The sequence below is a fragment of the Netta rufina genome (genome assembly GCF_964035555.1).
Source record: "Netta rufina genome assembly, chromosome: 1".
Classification (NCBI taxonomy): Eukaryota; Metazoa; Chordata; class Aves; order Anseriformes; family Anatidae; genus Netta; species Netta rufina.
The window spans coordinates 133,533,155-133,560,682 of NC_140123.1; the positions used below are offsets into that span (position 1 = coordinate 133,533,155).

At 40.3% G+C, this 27,528-nt stretch overlaps 1 protein-coding gene across 1 annotated transcript; it reads left to right on the forward strand.

Annotated features, from left to right (window-relative positions):
• Window positions 1–1,856: 1,856 nt before the first annotated feature.
• On the forward strand, window positions 1,857–25,182 carry PARVG (parvin gamma). The gene is made up of 13 exons (XM_084282696.1): window positions 1,857–1,960; window positions 6,655–6,757; window positions 7,293–7,357; window positions 9,999–10,101; window positions 11,121–11,261; window positions 11,670–11,785; window positions 13,962–14,017; window positions 14,922–14,944; window positions 16,415–16,476; window positions 16,590–16,658; window positions 17,730–17,831; window positions 21,744–21,816; window positions 22,989–25,182. Exons 2-13 carry the CDS (start codon window positions 6,679–6,681, stop codon window positions 23,066–23,068), a joined length of 969 nt encoding a protein of 322 aa, XP_084138822.1. The 5' UTR covers window positions 1,857–1,960; window positions 6,655–6,678; the 3' UTR covers window positions 23,069–25,182.
• Window positions 25,183–27,528: the final 2,346 nt, after the last annotated feature.

Here is a 27,528-nt window from a genome sequence, read left to right on the forward strand (position 1 = left end):
AAAGCAGTGCTCTCAGGTTTCTGGCTTTGGTGACGCGCAGGCAAACCAAATCTGTCTGACTCTTATGTAGGTTTCATCAACTGTTTTTTTGGTATTTCCCTGCCACTGGATGTGGCAGGTGATCAAGTTGTTCACCTTCTCCCTTCCACGGGAGAAAAATGAATTACACCCTCTAATACCTTTAGAAGGCTCAGGGCCAAGTTCTGCAGCCACACAGGAGGGAGGCCTAGCCTTACAAAGCTGAAGTCCTGCATGTGTCTGCAGAGCACTTGGGAAGCCAGAAGCACAACCAAGAGTGGCATGACATTGAAAATGCCTGTATGCTTGCTCTGGTACGAAGGGAACAGAGAGTGGCTCACTTATAAAGCAAGGCCATGTGGGAGAACAGGAAAATGCATTATCAGAACTTGTTATTAGTGAGAGTACTGCTGATTCCTTGAATTGTTCTTCAGTTGCTATTTTTATATGAGGGCCAGGTGTATGGGGGCATGTGCATGTGAGGTGTGCTTTGGGAGCATACAGAGTTTTGTGGGGGGAGATGGGCATAAAACCAAATGCAGCTCTGTTACGGAATTTAGTAGTGTTGTACTACAGAAGACTGGCCACTTCATGCACTTCTGACAACATTTTAGAGGAAAAAAGTGCCTGTCTACCATGTGTGCTTGAGACTGCTGTTCTTTTAGTATTGTCACATTGTACTGTGAATGAAGAAAGAAACAAGATAAATGTTGAAGCACTGAGAGATCTAGTAATTAGAGATCAATTTCCCAATTTTTAATTCTTCATATTTCCTCTGCCTGCTGGTATGAAACTGAATTTGTCTAAAGGTTGCAACATCTCCAACGGTAACATCTTTTTGGTTTTGCTCTCTACATTTCTAGGCTGTGGCAGGCACTCCTGCATAAATAAGAAGGTACTCTAGGTCTTTTCTGATTTGCTGTAATGTTGTGCTTATCTGCTTAGAAAATACAGTTAAGTTTTCACTTCGACCTTTAGATGAAAGATTTGGAATTAAATTCTCAGTCACTAGGAATTCATGGCAGCTGGAAATCTGTTTCCAGCCCACTTTCCTTTATCCCATTTAGCTCATGCAGAACTATCAGTTTTCATCTATGGTGTGGAGCTAAACACAGGAGTCAGTTTCTTAATAGCATTAAACCAGACCAGCTTAGTTAGTGTGATTGTCTGTTTCATTCTGGGATTTCATGGAGGACTGCAGAATCGTGTTTTCTTTCCAGAAGAGTTAACAACTGTCAATGATACCTGAAGGAGATGTCCAGGGAAAGTGATGGCTGTGGGGAGCTTTCCCTCTATAATCTGTGATAAAACAGGGAGTGCAGAGCATCTGCACTACCTAGTAAAGGTAACTGTTGTAGCAGATGAGCATTTTGGACCCTGGCGTGGCTAACTAGCTATTCAAGGACAAATGAGTTCATTTCCTTCTGCCTAGGCTCCCTTTGCCAGGTAGGAAGAAAAATGACAATCTGCGTTAGAAAGTGCTCCAAGGACCAAGAGTTAAAGGTGTAATGTAGCATGATAATTTTATCTGCTGTTGGTTGTTCAATTATTACATGCAAAGAAAATTTGCTCTGTGAGTCACCCCCAAGAGGCAGACTAGTAAACAGTGCAGTACTATGGAAGAATGACAGTATCTCAGGAGTTGTAGGGATGCATGTTTCCTGCATTTGTATTTCTGTTTATTCCAGTCTCCAGCAGGGACCAAGCACACAGACAATGAAGTTCCGGATGCAAATCTGGTTTCATTTTTGAGCACAGTCAGTATTGCGCAGTGCAACTTCCCTTGTGCACAGTGTATGTACTTCCTGCTGCCTTGCACAGGAGCTGCAGCTTCAGCACGGAGCCGAACCTCAGGGGCAGCCTCAGCTCCTGGCAAATTGCATCCCACTTCCTTTGAGAAGATCTGCAAAGAACTGCCAGAAAATTACTGAAGGAGAGAATAGTAAGTCTGGGCAAGGGACTCTTATGGGTGCGGTTTTGATTATTTTTTTTATCTGTAAAACTTCCTGCATCCATGTGGATTGTTCTTGCTGAGACAATGTCTCTTCTGATGCTAGTGAGCAAAAATAGCTCTTGAATAGTCTGGTACTGAATGAGGAAGTAAAAGTAAGTTTTAAACTGGATGGACAATGCATGTTCTCCTTTTTTTTCTCTTTTTTTTTTTTTTTTTTAATTCAGGTTTTCTGAAGGCAGAAATATTATGATTGGCATTCAGAATTGTTTTTTTTTATTCCCTGTTTTGTCTGATCTACTTAGAAAACTGTTCCTAGGAAATGTGTTTGTGCTAACGCAGAGTAGGGCTTTTGTGTTTTCAAACAGGAAATTCAACAGTTGAAACAACTTGGTAATGTCAGTAAGTGTCTTGCATATATTCTATGGTCAATTTGGATGTCAGATACTGCTGTTCACTTGTTAATGCTTTATATCATATGTAAGGGGTATCTGGGAGCCGGACTGTGTGAAGGCTCAAGGAGAAGTGAATTGATCTGGCCCACTTAGAGAATTAATTGTTTTATCTGTCATTGTTGCATTGCAACATTATGCAATAGCCTAGTTCTTGGCTAAATAAAACTCACTTGCTTGTACCTCAGCAGGTGGCACAGGAGAAAGACAACACCTGTTGCCTTTAAAATGGACAAGCGTGTGTACCTGTGATGTCTCAGTAAAAGACAATGAAGGACCAAATTAAGCCATTTCATTTGAACAATTAAACAATTAAATAATAATTTAATTTGAATAGTTAAAGCTGAATGTTATTTTAAAATTCCATTGTGAAATGCCACTACAATCAATATTCAAGCAGTTGTCTACTACAATGATCACTTCTCCAAGTAGCCGTAAATAATTCATGCAGGAGGTTGGAGAAAATAGCACATCAGTAACAGGCATGGGCAGTGAATTTAAGTGATGATCTGCAAAGGTTAGTTGCAGCCAACACAGAGGCTTGTGGTTAAGAACCAAATCTCCCATCCCTTCCTATTTCTCATTAAGCAGCTAAATTCAGGGAGGAGTCCAAACCCCGTCATGTTCCATTTCATGCTCTTTCTGCAGCAGGTTGTCTTTTGAAAGATTACTGCCTTGGATCAAGCCTCACAGCAATGAGTCTTGCCACATGAGGGACTGCTTGAGAACACTAATTATTAGGAATAAGTAATGAGTCTATTAAATGCTAAGGAGCTGCAGTTCTTAGGCCCTGAAATGGCTGTTGAAAATCAGTGTGGATAAATGTGAGGAGGGGGAAAGGAACAATACAAGCTCAACAGACAAACAATAAGCTCAGAGTGGAGTGTTGCTATTTAGGAATAAGATCTTGGGGATATAATGGAGACTTCCATTAAAGTGTCAGCTCAGCAGCGATCAAAACAGCAAATGACATAAGGAATTGGGAGGAAAGGAGTGCAGAATAGTGCAGTGAACACTACAGGGCATCTTCCTAAATCTGCATGGTTCTCCTCCCCAGCAGTACAAAAAGCATGTGGTAGCACTGGAAAGGGTTCAGAAAAGGGCACCTGGGATGACCAACGGGTCAGACTGCAAAGGATGACATAGGATGTCTTACATAGGCTGTGTTTCTTCCTCAGCTTTGGAAAGAGATGACTGTTGAGGGTGTAGGGTAGTAGTACAGTAACAGTGATGCGAAGAAGGTGAATCAATGGGTCTCCTTTTCACATGCATAGTGGGAAGTTTCAGGGGGAGCTAGCCCTCGTTCAGAGTGAGCTGGAGGGGGTGGTTCCCCGTGCCATGTGAAGCCATGCTCCAACTCCTTGCAATGGTGAGAGATAAACGCCTTCAAGGGCTGGCTGGGAAGTTTGTGGGAAGTAAATTTATTGGCAGCATCTACTAGGACCCCACTTCTGCTTTAGGAAGGCTGAACTGCAGGCTGTTGAAGCTCATGAGAGTGTTTTAGGGAAGTATCTTGTGTATGCTCTGTGTTTTTTGTTTGTTTGTTTGTTTGTTTTTCCTAAGCATCTGACTTTGGGTGCTGTAAGGGTCTGGGTATGAGATATTTTGTCTCACTCAGTATGGCCATTTGACTATTCTGACCAAGTAGGGCACACGGGACTGAGGCCCTGGAGTACGTTAGCTTTTGTTGCTGCAAATTCTCGATTTCAGACCATTTTCTACAGGTTTCCAAATGTTAAAAGACTAGCTTTCTGATGTTTGGGTTCCTTAGCCCAAAGAGACCAAGGATGTGGCAGGCAGTATGCATTATTTTTATGTGTAAATATTCAAAGAAAGTGTAAGAGAGACACAAGCTTAGTATTGCAGCAACGCTGAGTTGGTATAAGCTGTGGTTTACATGGACTATTACATAAGGCTTATCAGCATGACTTCCCAAGACATAACAGGTGTCAGAAACCTAATTTAAAAGTAAGTTGGACTTAAGTTTCTCTGTATTAATTACTTTTTCCCTCCCAGTTTATTCCAGCTGGACAGTCTTGTCTCAGATTGTTCAGCTGCTTCTCAGGCACTAAATGACTCAATTTGTCCTAACTATTTTACATTACCAACCATGTTTCTAGACACAGCATTCAGTTTTGCAGCCGCTATAGTGAAAGATTCTCTTGTGACCCTTCTTCTCTAGTGGTTTGCTGGGTATTTGTTTTATATTGGTTTGTTTTGCAAGACTGATATGGCAATTAAATGCTTTTGCATTAGTCTTGTCATTAGTCCCAATAGTCTTGACTTTGCAAAATCTGTGATAAAATACATGTTCATAATGCACTTTGACTGGAGCCTTTAATGAATACTCAGCCTGCAGAGTGGCACTGTGCTTTTTGGAGTATAAAGCTATCAGAGAAATGCCACTTTGGGGACCATCTGTGGGCAGTGTGAATAGCAATTGCAGAAACTCTCTTGCTCCACTGTGTGTATAGGGCTGGGTAGTCCTCGTGTCTAACTGCAAGCACCTGCCTTAGCAACTCAGACTGTCTGGTAACAGCATGAAGGAGTAGTTGAAAAATGCAAGGTGGGCCAAGACCCTCATTTAAATGTTCTGGATTGCTCTTTAAAGGTGCCTATCCATGGCTACTGACTACATAGGGGGCCTTGAGAGACACAGCTCCTAATTTAGGTGTCTGAGGTAGACAGTAGAAATTCTCTCCTGTGTGACCCTGCCACGTGAGGCATCTTGCTTTCTTTTAAAAAGGAACTAAACCTGCCTCCTCTCTCCTTCAGAGGCCCTGCAGCACTGAACCTCAGCAAGAAGAGAGTGTTTCTCTTCCACAAGGAGGTGGCACTATTGGTTAGAGAGCAGCATTGGTTAGAGAGCAGTCCATCCTGCTTGGAGCTCCACTTCCACCGGCAGCTAGGAACGCATGGTTCAGAGGAGTGTAAAAAGCCTTCCTGGTGCTCATATTGCTGCCTGCTCTGCTCTGGTTTTCATTAGGACTGTAAGGAGGGATGAGACCTCTGGCCTGTGCTAGTGCATATGCTGCCATGATAGTCCGGGATTCAGAGACACAATCCGTCTGTAGTCCTCTCACCTCTCTGCTTTCTTCTGCACCGAAGTTAACCTACCTTTGGTTTAATGAAGAGTCATCCCACTTTTTTGCATCTATTTTTAAAAGAGACTACTCAGGTACTACTGTCCCTAACTTTTACACTTTGCCAAGCTGAAGCATCCTAGTTTTCTTAGTCCTGTAGGCTTGAACGAATAACCTTTACGTGAACATGAAGACTACAAAAGCAAGCACTTACAAGTGAACATTTCTTACTCTGTAAGATGCCTGTAGAGCCTGGCTCTAACTTTTGTGCTGTGTAGGCAGCATGGCACAGCCTTATGCATGGAAATTTATACATGTGGTTAAAAATTCAGACTTGTCATTGCTTGCACTATGGTTGGATTTGAGACTGAGAAAAGTAGGAGATAATCTTGCCAACCTCTTATTTGTGAACTTCTGTTTGATGGGACTTATTTGGAGGGTTATGTGGCTTCTGCCCTGCTCCCACAGCCCAATTCTCTGGCTTCTGCTGTCCTTCTGAATGACTCCTAGCCATCTTGGAAAACCTCACCCATAGTTTGGGGTTTGTTGACGAGGAATTTTCATCTCTGTGTTATGTAGTGCTGTTCTGCTTTCATTTCAGGACAACTGGATTGGGTAGGAAAGTTGTTTTCCAATCTGTGTATGAAGTACAAATCCTGGAGAGGCTATGCAATGGCTTGTACTTCTAACGTGAAGTTGGAGTTGTATACACAGAAGTATGCCATTCTTTTTCCACAAATATGCCAGATGGTCTAGTAGCAAAAACTGTTTATAAGCTTGTCTCTAATTTAACTACCACATTCTTGATTTAATAATTCTTAAGTATTGGTCATTTTTATAGCATATGTGTATTGATAACAAGAAAACAGGTTTTTCTTTTCGGTTGAAATAGGATTTTACTAATCTAATTCAAATGAAATGGTTGGAATTAAGGCGAGATTTAGTACTAAAGGGCTTTTTTCCTCCTATTGTCTGATTATTAGCAGAAAAAAATGAAGGTATTTTCAGATTGATGACCTATGGATTACTTCTAAAAATAAATAGTAACTTAAAAAAAAACAACCCTTCAGTTTGTTTTCTTCCTAGCATTCACTTTGATCTTTTCATGTATTCTTTACTCGTGTTTCCTTTTCCCTTTATCTTTTACCAGTTTACCAGGAGTGAAAAATATACAATGGATCCAGACATCTTAAATGTGTTTACACAGCCTGCTGCCCTTAATCAGTTCCTTGTTGAGAATGTCATCACTCCAGGTACATACTTTGTGAGCCAGGACAGAAAAAGGTCCAAGGAATGACCTGAATTGCTAAGCAGAAAACTTGCAGTACAAATGAATTGTTTATTTTTCAGCAGCATTCCCATGGCTTTATCAACAACAAGTAAACTCTGTGTGTGTGGTTAATTTAGCCTCTGACTCTCTCGAGGCAGGTCATTAAGAAATGACACAACTCACAACTTCTAGCTGATCCTTTAACTGAGATTTAAATTTTATACATGCCCAAGGTTTTTTTGTTGTTGTTGTTGTTTTTTGTTTTTAATTTGTTTCCAGAATTGTCCCTGTAGATTTTATTGATTTGAATTAAATTGAAACATAATTTCTGACAGCAGTCATAATAGTCTGCTTAGCCATTTTCTTCCTCACAGAGAATCAGTTAAAATAAAAAAAAATGACAGTTTCTACATATGTCAGTTAGTGATACTGGATAATGTAAAACCAATAGCAGATTTTATAGAAAACTTGAGTCATGTCTGATAATTGTAATGGATCTTGTTTACTTCCTTTCATAGGAGAGAAGAAGAAACTCATAAAACCCACTGCAAGCAATAATCCGAAATTGGAGGAGTTAAAACTGGTACCGTTTCTTTTGCTATAGCACTTAACCCTCACTTTGTGTTGCTATCACCTGCTGCGTGGTTGCTCAGCCATGTAAATTACCTGGCTCCTTGGCCCCAGTCCCACCCACTCTCAGGACGTGGACATGTCCTGGTGCTGGCACTTGATCTGTGCACAAGAGTGCCAGGGCTTTTGCCAAGTGCAACACCAAGCTTTTGAGTGCTGATAGTGCACCAGAGTGGTCACTGCTGTGTGTGAAATGGAGGGTAGGTTTAAAATCTGAGTTCTTTGCATAATCTCTCTTGTAACCTGGGACATATGGATGAGTTGCACCTGAAGTACCTGGTTGTGACTTCACTGTATCAGTAGCGTAATGGCAACAGGAATCCAACTGAGACAGATGGATTTGAAAGCAAATCCATGTCAGCACTTGCTGTGACTAATGGGAGATGTTTGAATACATTCAGGTTGGCTTTCCTGATCCCATGATAACAGGCTGTGGGGTTGCAGTGCTGATTGACAGCAGTCTTCTCTTTTGTCCTCTGCCTCCTGTCTGCTGGCTACCAGTGACCACCAGCTTGGGGCAAGCTGTGGTGCAGCCTGAAGGGGATAAGACAGCAGAGTAAGAAGGGGTGAGGGTATGCAAGTCACCACTGGAATTCAGGAGTAAAGCCTTCAAGCAGCTGTGCAGTTCATTGTCTGCTTGAGGTAGCTGCGAAGGAATCCTATTTCACAGGAAAGTGCTTTATTTCTGAGCAATTTTGAAAATTCCCCCGTGCATTCAATCACTGCGTTTTTCTAATGCCATAGCCCGGGGGAAACTAGCATACTGAAATTTCCTGGAAGAAAAGTGGCATGTCTCTTTTGAAACCGGCACTTCTTGCATTATAGAGATACTAAAAATGTTATGAATGTTGCAAAAACAAGCTTAAGCTTTGTGTTGGTGTGTGTGTTATATGGCATTCATAAATCCATAAATATGTGTGCTTCTATATTACGTTTTCTTAAACCTTCATGCACATTTGATCAAAAAGATTTAATTTTTGTGTCAGGCTTTCACAATGTTTTTATATTAAGGAGAAAATCTGAAAGGTAGTGCTGCAAAATGCAATTATGTTGTCTACAGCGTCACTGAATTTGTTCTTTTCAGACTGACAAAAATGAAGAGATTTCCTCGCTATATGAAGATTTCTGTTAGCTTCAGTGCTTAATCCATTTTCTCAGAGACTCCTGAAAGACTGTTTTTCATTGTCTAATTTCCTCTCTGTGGAAGATGGGGAGGTAGAAATTGGGACCCAAAGGAGGGAATCCTATGGGTGCCCACCAGTGCCACCACTAGCCTTCTTGATCTGAAGAGTTTGTGGCTCCTTCAGAGAAGAGGTTGGAGTGTGGGGGGACATGGAGTTACTTACCTTTGAGGGAAGAAAAAGGGAAGCAAAGAAACTCACTTGGGAAAATAACCGTATTGCATTGCATTTTTGTTTTGAAAGGTTTTTGGGAACTAGGAAATGTGAAATGGCTCGCTGTAGTGACTATAAATATTGACCAGCATGTAAAAGAGAATATGGTTACATTTAGAAGCCAGTAGCAAATGTCTTTAAATATTCCTTTTCTGATTTACTCATTTTAGACACAACTCTGCTCTACAGCTGAGTAGAGCCCCAATAACTGGACTTGAAAGAATTGTCTGAGCTGTAGGCTGTGGCCATGGCTGTGAAGAGCTGAGGTAGCCGACGAGGAATCTCAGATATCAATGTCTAGCAGTACTTCCTGCTTTTCTGACTTCCACCTGCCTGTACTGTGACACCTGGGGTACAGGTTTATCCCTTGCACATCTACAGCATCACCAGATCTTAACCTGCAAGCTGAGGAGCACAGCTTTCTGCTTTAGAAGACGGTATATACTTATTAGTTGAGGAAGTATGCTACACATGCTTTGTCAGCTCCTCAGTTCAGGGAAGTGCCTGAGCTAGGCTTTTTTTTTCTTTTCTCTCTTTTTTTTTTTTTTTTCCTCCTCAAGCAGTTTCAAGCATCTCAGAGATTTATATTTTATTTTTACAAACAATTTCTTATACTTTTGTTACTGTTGGCTAACTTACAGGGGTTTGCTATGAATTGTCTTCTGTTTACAGCAAGTAAGGAAGGTGTTGTCCATACAACAAACTCCAAATATTCATTTACAGTGATAACAATATCAGTATGAGCAATATCCATCCCTTTGAAAGTGGTTCTTATTTACAGCCAGCTGGTGCTGCTGCTTTTCAGTTCTGCTTCAGCAAATCCTCTTCCCTTTCCCCTTCCCTTTCCTCCAAATCCTCCTTCCCTGAAGCCTTTTCCCTAATAGAATTGGGAATAGGGTCTGCTTCTCTATCTGTATATCTATTCCTACAAAATTCATAGGAATATAACTTGAGGTGTATACCACGCTTAAAAATTTGCCTCAAATTGGCCAGCGAGCCTTGTGTTACTAGGGAGAACTAACTGCCACTTAACTTTCCTTTTCTTTATAAAAGAACCAAGAAGCACAAAGGAAGTAGAGGTTGAAGGCAAAATGAGATGTGAGATAAGGAATGAAAGAAAGAGGTGAAACACAGCATAGCACTGAGGACTTGTCCAAACAACAAGAGTCTAATTCTCAGCTGCTTTGTTTTCCTCCACAGTTATTGATTGACTGGATTAACACAACTCTGAAACAGGAGCACATAGTAGTTAAAAGTCTGGAAGAAGATCTGTATGATGGACTGGTACTTCATCACCTCTTGGGTAAGCTGCCTCTTTGGCTTGAGCTTGCAAATAAATCTTGGAGGAACTTTTTGAAGAAAGAATAAACATCCTCTTGAATGGAAAAAGCTATGAACATTGTGATAATGGTAATTCTGAACAAATGCCTGATGATCCACTATTGTTTTATACAATTATTTTTCTTCTCAGAAAGTCTTTTTTCTGCTAGTTAACATAATAAAAAAGTTAACTTGGAAGTGTGAAATTACAGTCCTTCTGAAGGTGACTTGTGATGCTGCCAGAAGCATTGGATGGGATCAGGAGATCAGCACTATAATTCATGTTTTCCAGCTTGGAAAAAAAAATAAAAAGGAAAAAAAATAAAAAGAAGGAAGTAAAAGGTTCCAGGTCTAATACACTGAGCTGGAACTGGTGAAAATCTAAGAGGCTCCGTGTGTATACTACAACGTGCTTTTATATGTGCTTTTTATATGTGCCCTCTTGGAACGGCCTCTTGAACCATTTCTGTTTCTCTGTCTCTCCCGTTTCTGCTTTATTTTTCTTTCTCCTTTCACTTTCTTTGGGGATGCCTTTCAAGTCATATCTCCTTTTTCCCAAGGCTGAAGAGAGCAGTGTGAATTGGCTTATTTTCACAGTTTTCTTGCCTGAGCTGGATTTCTTCTATATATGTGAGTTGGTATGGCCTTTGTGCAGTATCCCCAGGAAGGATTCACTTGTCAGATTCCTGTAGCTTCCACGAGGAAATGGAGCAATGTGGAGTGCAATGTGTGGATGGGGGATGCTGCTGTAAGGAATGGGCTGAGTACTTCCCCGTGAGCAGAGCTTCACTGATTTTACTGAGGCTTTCAGAGAGTTCAGGAGTTTAACAAGGCATATGCCTGTGGGTCATGGGTCTGTGCCATGGAAGCTATTAAATGGTACTGGTATTTAATACAAGACTTTGTGTGCTTTATTATGACTTCATATATATATATATATTTTTTTTTTTCCTCTTTGGTGGTGTTAAATGCAACCTTATTGATATGGGCTCTCTGTCAAAGAAAAACTAGGATCTTTCAAGCTGGATGTTGACAAGATTGCATTAACAGAAAAAAAACAGCGGCAAAAACTCTCCGTGATTCTGGAAGCTATGGATAAGTGTTTGCAACTGGATGAAAGTCAGCTGAAATGGAGTGTGGAATGTAGGTTCCGAAGTGAAATGGGACAAAATTACTCACCCCAGGGCTTCCCTGGTTATAAGACTGCTGTGAGGCAAAGGGGTGCCAGACCAGTAATTTAATGATCTGTTTGCAATTACTATTTGAATCACAAGTGAGACAGGAATATCTGATGATGACTGGGTGCAACTCCATCCTCTGAGATTGTGGCTTAACAGCCCTCAACATCCTTGTGTATGTCTCACAGAAAGGACTTTTAATTTGTGTTATTGCTGAATCGTCATATAATATAAACTCCAACTCAGTGTCCTGCCTGTGCTATAGCCCTTGATGATTATGGGATGCTCTGCACAGGGATATTACTTAGGATATTATGATGAGGTTTAGTTGTTTTGCACACTAAATGTTGTTTATTTTCTTTACATGGAATAGCTATCTTAACAAAGGACTTACTGAGCACCCTGCATCTTCTGGTCGCAATAGCAAAGCACTTCCAACCCAGTCTGGCTATTCCTCCAAATGTTCAAGTGGAAACAATCACCATTGAGGTAATCATAGTTTTAATATTTGTCACTGAAGATCCTAGAGACTTAGTTTGTTTAGAATTAGGGAGAATTGTGTGTGCAGCTGTAAAAGAGAGATTTTTATTTTCTGTGAACTATGCCCTTTAATTTAATGATAAGACCATCATTTTATACTCAGTTCAGATACTGTAACTTTAAAAGGATGGAAACACTATGCCATTTTTTCTCCTTGATCCAAAAATGGATGGTTCAAACTGAAAACAGCTGTTGATCTCTGTAAAGAAAAAAAAAAAAAAAAGAGGAGGAAATTTTGCTTGTGCTATCTCTAAGTGTTTTAAAGTAGAAGCCTGCACTCCTTGATCATGACATTAGTTTAATGATGAGGATTTGTTTCTATAGTGAAAGGGTGTCTTTACTGTCCATTAGGGTCACATTTTGATATTTTTCTCTACAAGCTGAAATCTACATGATTTCTTCCTCTGTTGTGTTTCGTAAAGTCAGCTCTGGGACTTCAAGAGAACATCACATAGCCCACAATTTGGGATACAATTGCGAAAATTAGCACCACTGTGTCACAGTTTTAACAGTACAGTTGCAATTCATTCATGTTGGAAGCTCTGCACACTGTATGGCATTACCTAACACTTTGCCTCTTTGGAGGATCATAATTGGAACTGGGACCATGTATGCACTTAAGCTGTGTATTTCACTTTAGGAGGTTTCAAAGTGTCCAGCAGGACAGCCTTGTCTGGGACCCCATCCCAGCCTACCAGTTAAGCACAAATAGACCCTCAGATGTCTAATTGGAGTCTAACTGCATGCTGCTGTGCCACAGTCAGATGCTCTTGTCATGTGGATCCATTCCATCAGTGAAAAGTCAGACTCTTTGTAAAGGAGCACTTCCTCTAGTGCCCTGTGTGGCTCCAAGTGCCTCAGCTGCGCAGAAATCAGGAGGGATTACCTATGAAACCGCAGATTCAGCAATGGATATTAGCCCTGAGAGATAAACAGAGAGAGAGAGAGGAGTAGCTATGGAAATGATGGGGTTACGGTTATGAGCTGGTTCTTCATAGGAGAAATTAATGGACCCAGTGGAACAGTAATTGTTAAGTGAAAAGTGAGGAAAGCCCATGAGGCATAGGCTTGGAAGAGGGGATTGAGAGTGTCTTAGGGCAGGAAGGGAAAATTGTTGAGGAAGGTGATAGATGCAGAGGGAAAAAGGTATAAGGACATAAATACGTTGTGCCCAAAGAAAGGCAATGAAGCTGGTGAAGGCTCTAGAAAACAAGTCTTACGAGGAGTGGCTGAGGGAGCCGGGGTTGATTAGTTTGGAGAAAAGAAAGCTCAGGATTGACCTTATTCTGCTTTACCTTAAAGGAGGTTGTAGCAAGGGGGAGATTGGGCTCTTCTCTCAAGCACCAAGTGATAAGATGAGGGGAAATGGTCTCAAGTTGCACCAGGGGTGGTTTAGTTGGATATTAAGAGAAATTTCTTTACTGAAAGGGTTGTGTGGCACTGGAATAGGGAAGTGGTTGAGTCACCATCCCTGGAGGTCTTCAAGAAACGCTTAGATGTAGAACTTAGCAGCATAGTTTCGTGGTGGACTTTAGTACTAGGTTAAGGGTTGCACTAGATGATCTTGGAGGTCTTTTCCAACCTGAATGCTACTATGATTCTGTGATTCTGTAAACAAAGGCCCAAAGTACCTTCAGAAACAGTGAGAATCACCATCTTAAATCTAAGCAACCCACCAAACCTAAGTCCTGTGCAAGAGGATTTGTTGATGGGTGGTAGGCTATGGAGCAAGGTCGTCACAAGAGAGAGGTGAGCATCTGTGGTGCTGTAAAACTGAACACTTAATGCAGGGAGGCTCACAAAATAAATCAGTGTCTGCCCTGAACAGCTTATTACATTCATCAAGGCTCCAAGTGAATGGGTCAGTCTCTGAACTTCACCAGCTGAGGGGCCTCATGCTTTTGCTTTGGCTTCCTCTGCTGGGGAAACAGGTCATTTGTGGTTGAAGAGTGAAGAGAGCAGAAGGGAGCAGTAACCTCTGAAAGTGCCTATACTAATTGTACTGGACTTCTTAAATAAATGCTCTCTGGTAATCATTTAAGACAGCAAACAGTTTGTGAAAGTGTGATTAATGCTTTCAGATTTTTGTGTGTAGCTAAACCAAAAATACTTTTTTGCTTAACAGAACACCTCCAAAGGATTAAAGACGACAAGTGCAGTGGAATATATCACAGGAAGCAAGTAAGAAGGAATGTATCTGGTTTGCACACTGTCAATCAGAAAGGAAATACTGTGGGTATTTTTCCCCTTAGAAAAAACAGCTGGGATCACGATGATGACAAAAATCATGAAACCAGACATGTATATATGCATGTGAATTGTTTCTGGTTTCTTTCCTTTTTTTTTTTTTTTTTTTCTCTTCAGATTGGGTATTAGGTTATAATACCCTCCTGTTCTACTCTTTATTTAAACTTCTGCAAGAAAATGTATATAAGTATTTCTGAGGTTGATATTGTCAAGGGCTATAGTAACATATAGTAATAGACATCTAGTACTGTAAATTTGTACAAAAAAAAGTCCCCAATTAAACAGGAAAGTTTATAAAGCCACAGTAGTTTAAATCTACTATTAATTCATTGCTATTGTGCCCATAATTTAAGATAAATTAGTCAGTTTTTTCCTTATTTTACTGTTGAAGAAATAAGGTTTGAGCTTGTTGAGTTTGTGAGGTGCTATCATTATTAAAGGAGTTGAATAGTAGGATACCATTTATACACTGAGATAATACAGAGATCATTCCAAGAACTAGAAGCAGATTTTTCTACTGTCATCTTTTATACATTAGAACATCTTCAAATTCTAATATCATGAACAGCTTATTGAAAGAGGTTATTATAGATTGTGCTTATAAAATAGATGTTCATTAGGCCAGTTAAAAACTCATATGCTTCCAGATGCCTACACAGATACATAGTGTGTTTAAAAATGTCTGTTGGAAAGTTACTCTAACATGAAGTTAATGGCACTTTGTACTGTATCTCCTGCTTTACAAGATGCCTGATGGTCCAGATAAGCTTTGTTTATGAATAAGATTAGTTCTGCTGATTGCTTTTTCTAACTCTTTTTCTTTTTATTGCATGTCTAGAGAGAATTTAGAAGAGCAGTCAAGTAAGTATTGGCATTGCCAAATTCAGTGTTGCTCTGTCTGAGATTCTGACCCATTTTTACCTCACGAAAAAATCAGCGTGTTCCCACTACATTTAGTGAAGATTCATGGCTTTCTCCTAGCACTTTTTTTCCAAATGTCTCCTGTTAGAGTATGTTGAGATCAGCACAATATAGTTTGGAAATGAGGTGGTTGCTTTGCTCACAGATTGCGGGCAAAATATGGATGGGTTGTGAGACAGAGAATGATACAGTGGGTTGATGATCCAGCAGAGAAGCCCCGAGTAAGGGACAAAGTATGCCTTGAATTAAAAGAAATAATCAGTGTGTACTGATCACATTCTCTCTGTTGGAACTACTTATGAGCACAGTGCCATGAGGATTGTGCTTCTCATTGCCTGTAAATAGTTCCAATGTCATTTCCTTTCTGCAGCTTGCAGATGAGATTCTGGAAACCGCTGGTGGGAGGCACCTCAGTAGAACAAGCAGCCTCCACAGAGATTTTACCCTTAGGGCTTTTGAGGGGCATGAAACACCTGAGGTGAAAAATGGCCATGTGTGCAAAGCATGCAGGAGGTATGGGCACTGCTTAAGCTTCAGTGTGAGGCTTTTGGTTTGTATACCATGAGCTGCTCCTCCTTTCTGGAAAGGAGCACATTTCATCCTCAATGAATTAGTGCAACTGTTTAATTCTCTGCTGTGCCCTTTATGTTAGCATTTTAATCCTTCGCAGAGGTGCAAAATGTATCACTTAATATGTATTTATCACTTATTCTGCTGAGTGGCCTCTAGTGTAGGCTGAAATAGTGAAAAAAAAACCACTGTAATTAGGTATTTCTTCTAGTAGGCTGATTCTGCTGGAAAGAGAAATCTGAAATTCACTCTTTGGAATGCTGTCTCTATTTTTAAAGCAGCTTGCTTAATAAGGAGCAAAGTCCCAGAGCATGGCTCCAGAAGAGGACTCTCTAGTTGGTGAGACTATTGCGGGCTGCAGACTGTGGCTCAGAGCTGTGATGAATCCACCTGTTTCTTAACAGTGCTCCTGCAGCAACACCCTAACAGGGAAGGAGGGCAAACCCAATGAAGCTTCTTCACAGCAGGGGTTTCTCTGTTTCTGGCTTTTAGGAGGAATCTTCCTTAAGCAAAGCTGTGCTTGCTTTCCTGCACTGTAGAAACCCATTCTCCAATTAGTTTTGCTGCTAGAACTGGTGCAGCACAGATCTTGAGAATCTCTGCAGGTGAGAATGGGAGAGCTGAATGAAGCAAATTGTTTTTTACTGATGTAATCAGGCCAAAAGGAAGCTTCTACTACAGCCCCGTGTTAAATTCAAAAGTAGGATTTTTTCCCCTTCTCCCTACAGTTTTTGTTCTTTCCTGGCTTATAAGGTGTGATCACCTTTTTCCTCAAGCCTTCTTAAACCTTTGATATGACAGTTGTTCCAAATAATACCAATTAATGTTGTTTTGATACAGTGGATGATGCCTTTGATGAATTATTTAGCCGTGCTCCAGATAGACTGGATGATGTAAAAAAGGTAATTTATTTATTCTTTAACAGACAAAATCTGTAGGGTAAAACATAATTCATAACTTCACTGAATAAAATTCTCCTTCCTTCCCCTCTCTCCTCCCCTTATTTTTTCTTTAGGTATTTTTGCAATTCGTCAACCAGCATGTTGGAAAATTAGGATTAAATGTGAAAGACATGGAATCTCAGGTAGCCTGCTCTGAGCTGTATGTCAACATGTTTTGTCATTCGAGTGTTTCCTCTTGCCATTAGGGTTCCTCCTTTTTGTTGTAGCAATTTTTTCTTGGCAACATCACAATTATATCTAGCTTTGGGTTAGGATGTGAGGCTTCAGTCTCTGAAGTTTCTGAAGCTAATAAGTAGTGGTAAAATATAACGTTGTATTGAACAGTGCATGGTCCTTGTAATGCTACAGGGAGTAATTTTCAGAGTCCAGTTTTCAGAGAACTCCTGAATACTCTTTCTGTCAGGATGGAAATGAGGCTCGTTCTGACAATTACACTGAAAGCCAGGTTGGTTGCTGGTGTTTAGTGATCCTTAATGCTGGATTTGCTTTAGGGTAGGAAGGTCTGACTTTCATTAAATTTCAAAGCCCCATCCTCTGAACATCAAGCTTCTTTAGAGTCCATGAAGTTGCAGAAGAGCTCATTGCAAACCTGAGGATCACCTTCCCAGGTCCCATAAACACACCTATGCTGTCTTTGGGGAGTGAGCAAACATGAGCTCGGGGACATCCCCAGTGGCATTTTCTTTCTCTGCTTCTGCAGACATGTGCATAGTAATGACAGAAGAAATCAGCTATCAAGTCCTGCTTTGCTTCAGTCACTCAGCCCCTGGATGCAGTGTCAGTCCCTGTGATTTACGCTGCATAGATGAGGAGTGTGGCCATGCTCCATCACTCTTCTGGGTTTTTCTGGTGGACAGCTGTGAGGAAGGAAATTCTGAGAGGGTTTTGTCATAAATCTCAGCCCCTAGGCATAAGTGTTTGCTGCTTGTGGTTGTCTGAAGTCTTTTCACATCTGGAACAATTTGTTTTAATAGCTGGCCTTTTGCAAGGTCATATTTTTACTAATATGAGATTAGCAACATTACGTAAGTACATACGAAGCTCACCGTCTAAGAGGTCAAGAAAGCTGAGTCATTGGACCATCTGGTTGCTAGAGTACCATTGCAATTCTTTTATCACTAGAATGGCATTTATCTGAAGAATTTACTAAAAGTCCACATAATAAATAATATTCAGATTGTTCCTTTTTTTAGTTTGCAGATGGAGTTCTCTTACTTTTGTTAATTGGACAACTGGAGGGTTACTTTCTGAATTTAAGGGATTTCTTCCTGACTCCAGCCAGCACCACAGAGATGGTAACTTGTTATTTAATCATTTAGAGCTTGAAGCTTCAAACATCTTGTGTATTTATTGCTTCCATATGCCAGTGAAGAGCCCTATGTCTTACTGTTACTCCTGCCGCTTAGAGTCATATGTGTGCATGGTGTTTGCTGGTAGTTCTTTGGGACAATCCAAAAGCAGGCTTTAGGTACTGTTGAAGTACTTTGGGACAGGTTGTTTCTCCTTCAAAAACTAAATATTGTCTCATGTGAGGCAAACTGTTATTACTTGCATTTATTTAGGTAGATACATGCTTCTGAAGCCTTCCAGTGAAAATCAGAGGCTCTCTGTGGCAGGGAACTGATGTGCTATCCTCCTACAAGTCTGTCCTACAATTGACATCTTTAACCAGATGACATATTGTGCAAAACAGAACTGGATCCATATAGCTTTCCTTATGCCATACCTTAATTGAGACATGACCAGAACATTTTGAAAGTCCCCTCTGTGCTTCAGAAGCTTTTGAGAATCTTTTCCTCTCCCAAGGCTGGGAGCTGTAATCTACCCAGCCAGCTTTGCCTGGCTCCATTCTCAACCTCCAACAGGCATATTTTATCAGTGCTTCCAAAGAAAAAAAAAGGATCAACCACAAGGTAGTGGATGCTGGGATGCTGCTGTGAAAGCCTCATCCACAGATCCATGATACTGAAATATTTTGGGATATTTGAGATCTTTTCAAGTTGTCTGTTGTGTGGCTAGGATCACAGAGGAGACAAAAGCTCGGTTGCTGACCATGTTGGATCACTGGCACTTCTAGGAAGCTGACCAATGATGACCGTTAGTTATGTTGATGGTTTTGTATGCCTGCTCACTGTAAAATCAGTGAAAGCTGTGGAACTTTTTTCCCATGAGTCACTGGACAGCTCAGAAAAATATCAAACCCTGGCTGTTTTTTCTGGATTGTGTGAATTTAGATCTCTGAAGGTGAAATGTGTCAAATCCTTTCTGCTTGAGAGCTGGCTGAGATGGGAATCTCTCCTCTGATGTGATTTGCATTTGGGGTTTTCCCACACAAATGAATCTTTCTCTTGATTCCCAGTCTAACCACAATTAATCACCTTGGGCACTATTTATCTGTGATGAAAATTCTCAGGGGTCCCTTACTAAATAATAAGTACTTCTGCGGGGCTTTTTATTAAAACATTTAAAAGCATGACTATCTGAGACCTAGGTTCAGATTTTGTCAAAAAGTCACTGTTGTAAGCTGATGATTGTTAAAGGTATTAAGAAAATTTAGGTTTTATATCTAAGATGATTCAGAACAGGAAAACATATTTTGAAGGGTTGAGTCAAATAAAATCAAAGCACTTACTTGCATTGGTTTTCTTTCCCTTTCTCTTCCTCTGCCCTGTTTCCAAAATTGTGTGCTCTGGTTCATTGAATTAAAAGTAAACTTTTAACATTTCTAGTAACTTCATTCAGAGGAAGTTGATTACTGTTTTTTTCATTTAATATTTTGTAGGTAATCTTTTTCTTTTTGAATTAGTCTTATTCAGGCCTTACAGATCTCTTTCAAGAAATGAGATGTCCTAAAATGTTAGATACAAACCAGAGCTCAGACCTTCTAGCAGTTCTTACGTTGTTGCATGTGCTGTTCACTGGCCCCAGAGAACGGGATACAATGAGATTGTGTACTGGTTTGATACAATAATACACATTCTAGCAATGTTTCTTTAAAGTATTTGACTTGCAGTTGAACATTTTGCCAAATGTTCAACTTACCATTTATTTCTTCTCTATTTGTTTAAAAAAAAAAAAAAAAAGAAAAAGGCAGGATGACAATATAGCTAATATAGCTAAAAATATTGAACTACCATTGTTCAGCTGTCATATGTACATAAAATATGTCTTTCAATCCCCATGTGGCGTCTTCCTCCCTATCATTCTTGACGTTAATTGGTACAGTACAGTGTGAAAATATAAACTTTGCTAAGATTTAAAATATCTCATTTGTGTTATAAAAATGGTGACAACCATGCACGCAATTGAGATCAGTGCGGTGCATCAACTTTTACTCAAGCTGGAAGCTTGAAGCTTGAAGCTGATACATACACCTTGTGAATCACAAGGAGAGGGTACTGGGATGAAAGCAATGGTACTGAAGAGGAAAACAAAAACAAAAAATGAAAAGGGCAAGGAGGACATTAGAGGGACCGGAGAGCTGAGGAAAGAAGGAGCCAAAATCCTGGAGGTGACTGGCCTGCAGGTGCAAGAAGTCCATGTTGTGAGTGGGTAGATTTGGTGCAGGTTTTCTGGGTGTTTGTTACAAACAATGAGAATTATAAGAAATTGTAAATAAGGTCTAGACCTGTATTCTCATGTTGATAGAAAAGCATATGTCCTGATACAAAGGATATAATTATGAAATATGTCAGGCTGGAAACAAGGGTGAACATTGGTAAGGAGGTGAAACCTGGGAGGGCGCCTATGTATATTAAAACTGCAGACTTAGTTTATTTTGTCAAAAGAGTCCTGGAGTTGAAGTACCCCGAATGTCCCAATCTCTGTCAGATTGTAAATCCTAGAGAATTTGCCAGCTCTTTATAGTCTGGAAATGCAGCTGGATGGAACAGCTTATTTTTCTAGGTTGCCTTTCTTGGTTTATCAGTATTTCTGTCTGAAGGTTTATTTTGGAATCTGCATGTTTTCTTTCCTTGTAAATCTCATATGCTTACAAAGGGAAAAATGTGACCCTTTTACTTGTGCCAATTAAATAAGAAAATATTTTATTTATTCATTCTGATCAGAAAATTGTTTAGATGTGTATGAGCCTAAGCTCTCCCATGTGCTGACTATGAAAGGAAGAAAACAAGCTTGAGTTCAAACTGTCAGTTACAGTTACTGGTATATCACAGAACCTGGTAAAGCCTTAGTATGATTTAACAGAAATCTGTTACTTCACTTCAGAGCACACAGTTTTTTTCTTGGCTTATGCAAGTAGGACCCCAGTGCTTGTTGTCAGAAGATAATAGGGAACAGCATGGCAGCGTTTTATGATGTACCTCCTGAAGGATAAATTGCTCGGTAGCCTATGGAATGTATGAAGAAACAATTTGAAGTTCTTACAGGTACTTCATTAGAGCAAGGGAGCCTGCTAATTACCATCCAAATAAACAGCTGCCCTTAAACTAGTAAGAAGCTAGTAAGTGGGATATTATATTATTTTAAAATATCATTCATAATTACTGCATATGCCTTTGTTGCTACTTTTATGTGGGGAAGTGAAAAAAAAACAAGAGAGAAAAAATAATCAGGAAAAGATCCCCAACCTTTATTCATAGAGGTGTGCTTGATTTCTCTTGAGTAATATTAAGTAGATATCATCACTACTGTTACCATGCATATACATCTTCATACATTAAAGCAGAAACTTCTACCTCACAAATGTAGCTAATCAGAAGATTTCTAATCTTTATAATTCTTAATGAAATATACACATCTTTTTACTTCATTTATATATAAATATATATATAGTTCCAAATGCAGTAAGCATATGGATATTTTAAAAATTATTTTAATTTTAAAAATAAGTAGACATAAATTCCATGCATCTATTAGATCCAGTTATGAATCTAGCCTCTTTTCCCCATGGAAACATCAATTAGCACAAGGCTTTCACATGCAAGGTCTATTTTTAAATAAATGGATTGTTCTTCCCATCTCATGGGATACATTTTGTTGGAGATGGATTTTACATCTGATTTTATGTGATAATTGATAGAAGTTCTGAAGAGCACCTCCATCAAAACTAATGAAGTGAGTACACATTTATGAATCAGTATCTTACTCCAGCTATTAGAGAAATGCTTTTGAAAACATCCTGGCCACTGTGCTGCTAGATGGAAAGTACTTTCTGTTATATTGATCTGTCCCTCTCTCATCCACAGCTTCACAATGTTAACCTTGCATTGGATTTGCTGACAGATGGAGGTCTTCTAAATTTTTCTGTGAACTCTGAAGGTGAGTCATGACACACAGACTTGTCTGGAATAGACTTGCTAACATCCTGGCTTGCAAAAGTTAGAGTAATTGAAGAAAGTAGGTTCTGCACTGTGGCTCTTGTGCATTTTATTATATGACTGCCCGATAGCTCCTCATTCAGAATGAATAATAATAAAGCTGAAAATTGGTTTTGAACAATTTTTATTCCTATGCTAAAAATGTTGCATTGCTATAACTTTAGTAACTTTACACTAAACTTCAACCGTTTAATAAGTTAGTATGTTTTACAGATTTAGAACAGTGGCAATTTTTAGTGAATGTGCAGCAGCTGAAATGGAGGGAAAGCTGTTTTCCTATCTCATAAAATGTTTTAGTGATTTATAAACAAACTTGTTTCATATGGGAAGACACATTTCAGAAGATGTCCTGAGGATCAGAAAGACTGACTGCTCTACCTAAAGCTAGAATAGCTGGTAGGTCATAGGGAAAATTCTCAGCTAGTGACTGAACTTAGTATGATTTAGAAGTACTTATTACAGCTATGCTATTTACTGTTAAAGGATTTCATCTGCTGGTGTTTCATTGTTAGTGTTTCTTCTGGTGATTTACAACAATGTAAGAAGAACAGTAAACTTTCTAAATCAGTTATTATCTTCCTTTGTAATTATTAAACACAAGGGCAGGTTGCCTAGCAAGAACATGGAAGCTGAAAACTAAAAGAAAAAAAAACAACAACAACAACAACAAAGAAAACAAACTACAGCAGCAAAACGTGATAGAAACATTACAAGCAAAAAATAGTGTAAGGTAATTCCCAACATGAGTTATGCCACAGGAGAATCATAAAAAAAAGGTGTAAAGTCCTATTAAATTATCTACTCTGTCCTCTTGTTCTGAGCTAGCTAAGAATTATTTATTACTATGCATTATTTATCTTGTCTTCCAGCAAGATAGTGCAGCGAAAGGTCCCTTTTCCTTATGTTCATTTAATACATAAATAAATTGCTAACTCTGTGGTTCCTGTTTTGCTTTTTGTTGCAATTGGACAGTCCACGTTTGTGTTATAACTAGGCAAATGTGGAAGATTCTTTGGCAGTTGCAGCTTCCTCTTCTTCCAGGAATTGCTAATACTTCTCATCTTTTTTTGTTTTGTTGTTGTTGATGTTTGTTTGTTTCTTGTGCATCCACAGATATTGTGAAAGGAGATATGAAGTCTACAATGCGGATTCTGTATTGCTTGTATTCCAAATACAAGACTAAAGAAACATGAAGAGCAAGACCAAGAACTTGGATACTCTGTTTGCCACTGTGTATGCACTTGTGTTTGACACTTGCTGTATTAATATTGTATGTTCAAATACGTATTTGTGCAAGGTTTCACACACCCTGAGTAACTGAAAGTTAGTGCATGTCCAGGGCCAGTAAATTGTGTAGTTCTGTGTCTGTAGCTCCTTGTCTCTCTCTCTCTTGTTTGTTCTGAGACTCCCTAATGCTGCAAAGTGTAACACATGCTTGTAAAAGATTCTGGAATCTTTGCTTCTGGAAATGAATATGGAAGATGTTATTACAATCTCCCTGTGTTTCTGCTTCTGGTTTGCTCTGGAAACAGGAGAAGGGGAAAACCAACCATGGCATCTCCAGGAAGACTGCATATAGTATGAAAGTTCAGGTTCAAAAACTTATTTACACAGGTGGCCAGCTGTTCTCAGACAGGAGACTGTAGATTGGACACCAGATGAATAGCTAGCCAAAATGAAATTGGAACTTACCACAGTCATTGATAAAAGTTTCATCACTTGCTCACTTGAATCTGGAAAAGGGACCTAGGATCACACGCTGATGTGAGACAGTAGTTACAGAAGGATCACCTGCACAGCTATGGAAGGATGCCCTGATTTTCTTGCTAAGCTAATGCCAAACTGGCCAGCTTCAGCCTGTTGCAGCCCTAGTGTAACATGCGGCTAGCAGAAATGTTGATGTCAAGCATGTTACAGGAGAGACTGACATGACTGCATTTCCTTCCAGACAGAGGTGGACTTGGTTTGGTTTACTCTGCAACTGGTAGAAGAGGGAAGCATTGCTGGAAGTAACAAAACTCAGTTTGTGCCACTTCTAACAGCATACTCATGATGTGGGAGCTCTCAGACTCTTGTGGGACTTTCCTAGCTGCATTTGTCCGGCAAACACCCTCACACAACTCAGCAGGCCCCCCTGGATGCAGCTAGCTAACCACAATTCATGTCAATTGTCACCCTTGCTCTTTCTCTAAGGTTTTAAATCTGAACTCCTTCAAAACCTTTATCTGCTCCCTTGACCTTAAAATTATGTCATGTTTGTGTTACATAAAGCTTGGGATGTGATTAAAAAACAAAAAATCTTGATATTATTTTGGCTTCCATCTAAACTGATTTAGTTTCCTGCAGTCAGTGGCTCTGACAATTGATCTCTGATCTGATCCTCCATCTGTGTATTAACAGGACACCAAAGCACACTGAGTGCAAGTGGTGACATTAACAGATGAGAATTTGTTGTGTCTAGTTCTTGGTCACCTAGCCAAAGAAAGATCCTTAGATAGCAATGATGATAAATCTTCAAGTCCTGCCTTTGAAAATGGTAATAATGCACAGCTGCTAAAGGAAAGCATTCTGCAAACTGCTGTGAGCGTACTCCTTTTTGCACCAATAACTACCTTGTTATATTTTTACAGAGAAAAAAACAATGTGTGGTGCAAATAAACTGCAAGATCAAATTGCTTCCCTAACACAAGTTAGTTGTATGTGACATTTTGAAAGACTTAAATCAGAAATACTTGTACTTTCATGTGCAAGTCAAGTCTCCATAGGTATCTTGCTTTATTCCTTAATGGGCTCAAACAGTTTACCGGGAGACTTTTAAAGTTTGTTCTGGCTTCACAGATCCCTGCTGCCATTGCTGTAATATCTTAAGTAGGTTGCGCAATATATCATTACTGAGCAGGTAAAATTGGGCTATCTCTGGTGGAGGGTAGGGGTGAGGGAGCAGAAGAGCAATTTGCAGAGATGGTAGCAGTGCAGCCTTTTCCACCAAGTCTGTTAACCTGAATTTCATCCCTGTTGCTTGTGACCAGAAGTCATTTCCAGTGTGTGGCTTTTTTATAGCCTCTGGGCTATGCCTTGGGTAAAGGTGGCATGGGGGGAGGATTAGCTGGTGCTGCCTGGTTGGGAGGTTATCACTGCTCAGGGAATAGTTGATTTTTCTCTGTGTGCTCTGAGTTTTGTGGCCCACACCTCTGGTGTAAGTAAATCTGGTGCTTGCACTTCTGCAGATTGTTGTCAGGGGAACCAAGTCTGATTCTTGATATTTAGTAAAAGAAAGGGTTGTATTCACTTCCCAACATCATTTTGTCTAACCCTGTTATCAACAAGTCATTCTTTAGAAAACAGATAATGTGCTTGAATAAAAAATACAGCAAGACCAAATAAGAATGTTTTAATCTGTTTTTCTATTCTATGAGCCAATTTATAACACACTTGATGTCTCTGAACATTTTGATAAGGAGCCTGTGTTTGATTCCTAAGTCATGCTATGGAATTTTACTAATCCATTGTATAGGCACCCACTTCATAAACCAGTGCAGAATATACAAGTACATTACATTTGAGATACAGTCACAGATTTGGTTTGAATAGTAAATATAAACTGACAGAGGTAAAAAGAATACTCCAACAGTATGAAACTGGGGAAAATGGAAATATATATTATTGTTTTCAGATATTACTTTTGTCTTACATCAAGATACCGTGTTTCCATTTCCTGTTTGAAGTGTATACATGTATTAATGAAAAATGAAAATTAATGAAAAATACATGTATTAATGAAAAGCAAAGCTGCTTACTCTTTAAGCTTGAAAATTAACTATATTTGAATGAACTAAGCTTTGAGCAAGCTTTTTCATTAACATATAAAGTTTGCAATATTCATGTTTAAGTACCAGACAGTAAACCATCTCTGATGGAAAATGGGGGTGGACTATTAAGGTGTTGAGGTTTTAATTTATTGTGTCTGTAGCTAGGTTAGCAAGTTTACCTGCAGTTGACTGTTCATTTTTACAGTGAGGTCATTGACTGACTGTGTCAAAGTTTTGCTGAGAAAGAAATTACAGCCTGTTTCACTCTTAAATGGCCAGTATGTTGTCCAGGAATTTTGGAGCCAGAAAAGAGCCCTACAGCAGCTTCTGTTGTTGTCCTTGTCTCAAAGGTAAGTGACTTGTGGCCGTGTAGCAAGGCCAAGACTTGGAAGCGATCCGAAGTGTTTCTGACTCCTGCTTAATTTCATTTTTCTGTTGTCCTGCCTTTCCAAAACACTCTGCCTTGTAAATATAAAGGTGTCTTTGCAGAGGTGAAGTGGTGTCATGGTTCCACTCGAGTGGGCAGCCGAGCTTCACCACAGCCGCTCTCTCACTCCCCCTCAGGGAGAGAACGGGGGAATGGGGGTTATGGTCAGTCTACAGCACTTCTTCTCTGCCGCTCCTTCTCGGTCACTCTCGTCCCCTGTGCTGTGGGGTCCCACCCACGGGATGCAGTCCTTGATGAACTGATCCGGCGTGGGCTTCCCACAGGCAGCAGCTCTTCCAGAACTGCTCCAGATATGGGTCCGTACCACGGGGTCCATCCCTCAGGAGAAAACTGCTCCAACCTGGCTCCCCTACAGGCAGCAGCTCCTGCCAGGTCACCTGCTCCTGTGTGGTCTCCCCTCCACGGGCTACAGGTCCGGCCTGGAATCTGCTCCGGCAGGGGTCTTCCACAGGCGGCAGGCTCTGTCGGTGCAGGGCCACCTGCTCCACCGTGGTCTCCTCCACGGGCTGCAGCGTGGAACCCTGCTCCACCGTGGTACTCCATGGGCTGCAGGGGGACATCCTGCGTCACCATGGTCCTCACCACAGGCTGCAGGGGACTTCTGCTCCGGTGCCTGGAGCACCTCTCCCCCTCCTTCTACACTGACCTTGGCACCTGCAAGGCTGTTTCTCACTCCCTTCACTCTCCCGGCTGCTGTGTGGCGCAGCGTTTTTTTCTCTGTCTTAAATATGCTTTCACAGAGGCGCAAAACAACATCGCTTATTGGCTCGGCTCTGGAAAACAATGGGGCCCTTCCCAAACATGGGGCAGCTTCTAAATCTTTCTCACAGAAACCACCCCTATGGGCCCCTGCTACCAAAACCTTGCCACCTAAACCCACTACAAGTGGTAAAGGTCTATGGAAAGAAGAGCAGGTGCAGCGGGCAGAGCTACCATGATGACTTCAAGTGAAGTGGAAGATGCACAACAGCTTTAATTACAGCTAGTTGACCAATTACAGCTAGTTAATTACACGTAGTTGACCAATGGAAGCCAGTTGATGTTTTTGGGTTTCAGTAAAGCTTCTCACAATATCCTTAGCATACAGCTAGGTAAATACATAGTATGAGTGGTAAACAACCTGCTGACGGGTCAATCTCAAAGAGTTAGAGTATGTTGCAGGAAGAACGGCTGAAAACATGACAGACACAGGTCAGATCATGCTCCATTTTATTACCCAAATAGCCTGACTTTTATAGTGAACTTAACAGGGGCGGATAGTGTCTCACACAAGATTATTGGTCAAAAGCACTCAGACAAACAACTAAAAGAAAACAACCCCACCTGCAAGAAAACAACCCCCTTGTGATTAGCAGTCATGTAGACCTTGTCCTTGAAGCCAACTACTGGCAACAAT

Excerpts from the sequence above, each read along its gene's own strand:
- PARVG (XM_084282696.1), top strand. The coding sequence starts at position 6,679 with ATGGATCCAGACATCTTAAATGTGTTTACACAGCCTGCTGCCCTTAAT. Across the intron at positions 11,786-13,961 it reads TGGAAACAATCACCATTGAG|AACACCTCCAAAGGATTAAA; the intron begins GTAATCATAGTT and ends TTTGCTTAACAG. Across the intron at positions 14,945-16,414 it reads GAATTTAGAAGAGCAGTCAA|TGGATGATGCCTTTGATGAA; the intron begins GTAAGTATTGGC and ends GTTTTGATACAG.